At 45.7% G+C, this 4,144-nt stretch overlaps 1 protein-coding gene across 1 annotated transcript in view; it reads right to left on the bottom strand.

Annotated features, from left to right (window-relative positions):
- The window catches only part of COMMD7 (COMM domain containing 7), a gene marked incomplete at its 5' end in the record, with an annotated part of 37,745 nt that extends 33,882 nt beyond the window's left edge, over positions 1-3,863 (bottom strand). The window contains 2 exons of the mRNA XM_011979874.1: positions 3,602-3,708; positions 3,804-3,863. Of these exons, the coding sequence (XP_011835264.1) occupies positions 3,602-3,708; positions 3,804-3,863 (167 nt within the window). The remainder of the gene's footprint in view (positions 1-3,601; positions 3,709-3,803) is intronic.
- Between the last annotated feature and the right edge of the window lie 281 nt (positions 3,864-4,144).

Genomic DNA, 4,144 nt, shown 5'->3' with positions numbered 1-4,144 from the left:
AAAAAAAAAAAAAAAAAGCCAGGCCTGTTGGTGGGCGCCTGTAATGCCAGCTACTCAGGAGGCTGAGGCAGGAGAATTGCTTGAACCTAGGAAACGGAGGTTTGCAGTGAGCCGAAATCATGCCACTGCACTCCAGCCTGGGCGACGGAGCAACACTTTGTCTCAAAAAAAAAAAAAAAAAATTAGCTGAGTGTGGTGGCGCACATCTGTACTCCCAACTATTTGGGAGGCTGAGGCAGGAAAATCGCTTGAACTCAGGAGGTGGAGGTTGCAGTGAGCCAAGATCACACTACTGCACTCCAGCCTGGGTGACAGAGTGAGAATCCATCTCAAAAAAAAGAAAATAAATAATAATTAATAAAAATACAAATACGAAAAATTAGCCAGGCGTGGTGGTGCATGCCTGTAGTTCCAGCTACTCAGGAGACTGAGGCAGAAGAATTGTTTGAACCCGGGAGATGGAGGTTGCAGTGAGCCAGGATTCGAGATCTTGCCACTGTACTCCAGTCTGAGTGACAAGAGCAAAACTCTGTCTCCAAAAAACAAACAAAAAAAAGGATACAGTGTACAGTGTGGTAGGGAGCATAGATGAGGAAGACAGGAAAGACTGGGGACAGGGACACTAGACAGAGGTCTCCCGAAAAATTAGTGCCCATAGCAGGTGTTTGGTCGACAGGTCTCAGCCCTCAGATAAACCCATTTCCAAAGATGAAGGCTAGAGAATGAGAATAATGACTTATGGTTCTGGATGGGCATGGTGGCTCATGCCTGTAATCCCAGCGCTTTGGAAGGCGTGGCCGGCAGATCACCTGAGGTCAGGAGTTCAAGACCAACCTGGCCAACATGGTGAAACTTGGTCTCTACTAAAACTACAAAAATTAGCCAGGCATGGTGGTAGGCACCTGTAATCACAGCTACTCAGAAGACTGAGGTAGAAGAATCACTTGAACCCGGGAGGTGGAGGTTGCAGTGAGCCGAGATCGCACCACTGTATTCCAGCCTGGGTGACAGAATGAGACTGTCTCAGAAAAAAAAAAAAAAAAAAAGGCTTGTGGTTCTGCACTTTAGGTACCATGTTGGTCAGGCTGGTCTCGAAATACTCACATTTGTGAGTAAGAAGAGGTTGTAACGATGTTCACTGTGGCGTTGTTTCTAAGGGTGAGATGTGAGAACAATGGAAATATCCAACAACAGGAAATAGATTAAAAGGAGATATATTCAGTCTATGGGATATTACAGCCACCTAAAGAATGAAGGTGATGTCACCAGGTATGATGAAAAAAATGTGAGTTCCAGGACACGTTTTACGGTTTGCTACCATTTATGAAAACAAAGCTACATAAATGTATATGACATTAGTGTACATAAAAATATAAAAGGCTATAGTCCAAAATTATATTGTGATTATCTCTAGGGACGAGAGTAGGAAGAGAGTAAAAGGGGATTTTTACTTTTGACTCTCTATAGCTCTGTACTGTTTTTAACAGTTTAAAATGAAAATTTATTCCTCCTGGTGCAATGGCTCACACCTGTAATTCTAACACTTTGGGAGACTGAGGCGGGCAGATCACTTGAGCTCAGGAATTTGAAACCAGCCTGGCCAGCATGGCAAAACCCCATCTCTACAAATAATAATAATAATAATAATACCAAAAATAGCTGGGTGTGGTGTTGCACGCCTGTAGTCCCAGCTACTCTGGAGGCTGACATGGGAGGATCACTTAAGCCTGGGAGGCGGAGGTTGCAGTAAGCTGAGATCGTGCCACTGCATTCCAGTGTGGGCAACAGAGCAAAAGCCTGTCTCAAAAAAAAAAAAAAAAAAAAAAGTATTCCTATATAAAAAGACTTTGGCTGAGTGCAATGGCTCACGTCTGTAATCCCAGCACTTTGGGACGCCAAGGCGGGCAGATCACGAGGTCAGGAGTTCAAGACCAGCCTGGCCAACATAGTGAAACCCCATCTCTACTAAAAATACAAAAATTAGCCAGGGTTGGTGGCACTTGCCTGTACCTGTAATCCCAGCTACTCGGGAGGCTCAGGCAGGAGAAGCACTTGAACCCGGGAGGCGGAGGTTGCAGTGAGTAAAGATTCCGCCATTGCACTCCAGCCTAGGCGACAGAGCAAGACTTCATCTCAAAAAAACAAACAAAAAAAAGACCTCATGGCCAGGTGCAGTGACTCACTCCTGTAATCCTACCACTTTGGGAAGCCGAGGTGGGTGGATCACCTAAGGTCAGGAGTTCGAGACCAGCCTGTCCAACATGGTGAAACCCCGTCTCTACTAAAAATACAAAAAATTAGCTGGGTGTGGTGGTGGGTACCTATAATCCCAGCTACTTGGGAGGCTGAGGCAGGAGAACCACTTGAACCCGGGAAGCAGAGGTTGCAGTGAGCCAAGACCGTGCTATTGCACTCCAGCCTGGGCAACAAGATTGAAACTCCATCTCAAAAAAAAAAAAAAAGAAGAAGGCAAGAATCACATAAAAACGAGGCTCAGAAAATTTCACAGTTGAAAATCTCTGGAATGTTCTGGTTCAAGCCCCCCGAACCTCAGGAGCACAATACAGGGCAAAAGGAAGAAACTTCACTAAGACATAGGAAGGTGCCGAACAGAAGCAAACAAATTAAACCCCCAACTTCTAATACACTTGAACTGAAGCTGGGCATGGTGGCTTATACGTGTAATCCCAGCACTTTGGGAATCCATAAGGCAGGAGGACAACTTGACCTAGGAGTTTGAGACTAGCCTGAGTAACATAGAGAGACTCTATCTCTATACACAAAAATCATTAGCCAGGAAGGGTGGTGTACACCTGTGATCCCAGCTACTTGGGGGGTTGAGGCAGGAGGATCACTTGAACCTAGGAGTTTGAGGCTGAAGTGAGCTATGACTGCACCACTGTATTCCAGCTTGGGCAACACAGCAAGACCCTATCAAAAACAAAAAAAATGCTCCATTTAAAAAAATTATTAGATTCAGGCTGGGTGCAGTGGTTCATGCCTGTAATCCCAGCACTTTGGGAGGCTGAGGCGAGCAGATCACAAGGTCAAGAGATCACGACCATCCTGGCCAACATGGTCTCTACTAAAAATACAAAAATTAGCTGGGCGTGGTAGCGCGTGCCTGTAATCCCAGCTACTTGAGAGGCTGAGGTAGGAGAATCACTTGAACCCGGATGGCAGAGGTTGCAGTGAGCCAAGATTGCACCACTGCACTTCAGCCTGGTGACAGAGAGACTCCATATCAAAAAAAAATAAAAATAAAAATACTAGATTCAAGGGACATTGTCGAGCTGCTATAAAAGTTTCCAAGTGCTTATTCTCAATTTCTGTCCTTATTAGAGACAGGACAAGAGGACATTCTCGGAACAGAACCCAGGATACAGACTGAACTTTTGAGTTGCGCTGCGCCACAGGGCACTGCTATTCCACTATACTATGTTCACCTGTTACACGGGCTCCCTTGAGAGACTGAGTCCCACACACATCTGGCTCATTACCGAACACTATGGCTCAGTCCACAGAGCATGCTTCAATGACTCCATGGACTAAAGGAATGTTCAAGTTAATGTCTCTGGCCACAGCTGCTAAGAGAGGTTACTCACCATTTGGAACCAGGAGGAGGCTTTTCACAATGCTTCTGAGGGAGCTGAGACTGATACGATTGGTGGTGGCAAATTCAGAGAGCTGAGCCAGAAACCTTTCCACCTGCAGTGAGGGAACAATGAAAACCTGGGCCTTCACTTTTTAAGCATCTCAGGGACCACGGACCCACTCTTCCTAACATGGAATGTTCTATTTACCTCTTTTGGCTCAGTTAGGAAGTGGAAAAGCACCTCTGTCAGGGCTGAGAACTGCTGTGAAGGAAACAACACAGAACATCAGTACAATTTCTACTGCTGGGTCAGCATGCCCCACCCCAGGCAACTGCAGAGACTTGAGAGGGAAGAACAGTAACAGCCAGGTGTTATGCCTGTTCTGATCATCCTAGTTACAAATGTTCACAATCCCACCACCGTGTCAATATACGTGTGTCACTACATCATCTGAAAAACACGTTTATTGGGATACTTGGGAAACATGTATTGAGAGACTGTGAGCATACGCACTCAGAAGCACACATATATCTCTAGGACACAGACAC

This window comes from Mandrillus leucophaeus, unplaced genomic scaffold (genome assembly GCF_000951045.1).
Source record: "Mandrillus leucophaeus isolate KB7577 unplaced genomic scaffold, Mleu.le_1.0 Scaffold206, whole genome shotgun sequence".
Taxonomy (NCBI): domain Eukaryota; kingdom Metazoa; phylum Chordata; class Mammalia; order Primates; family Cercopithecidae; genus Mandrillus; species Mandrillus leucophaeus.
Note: the sequence above shows the minus strand (reverse complement) of the source record. Positions and strands in the feature narration are given on the sequence as shown.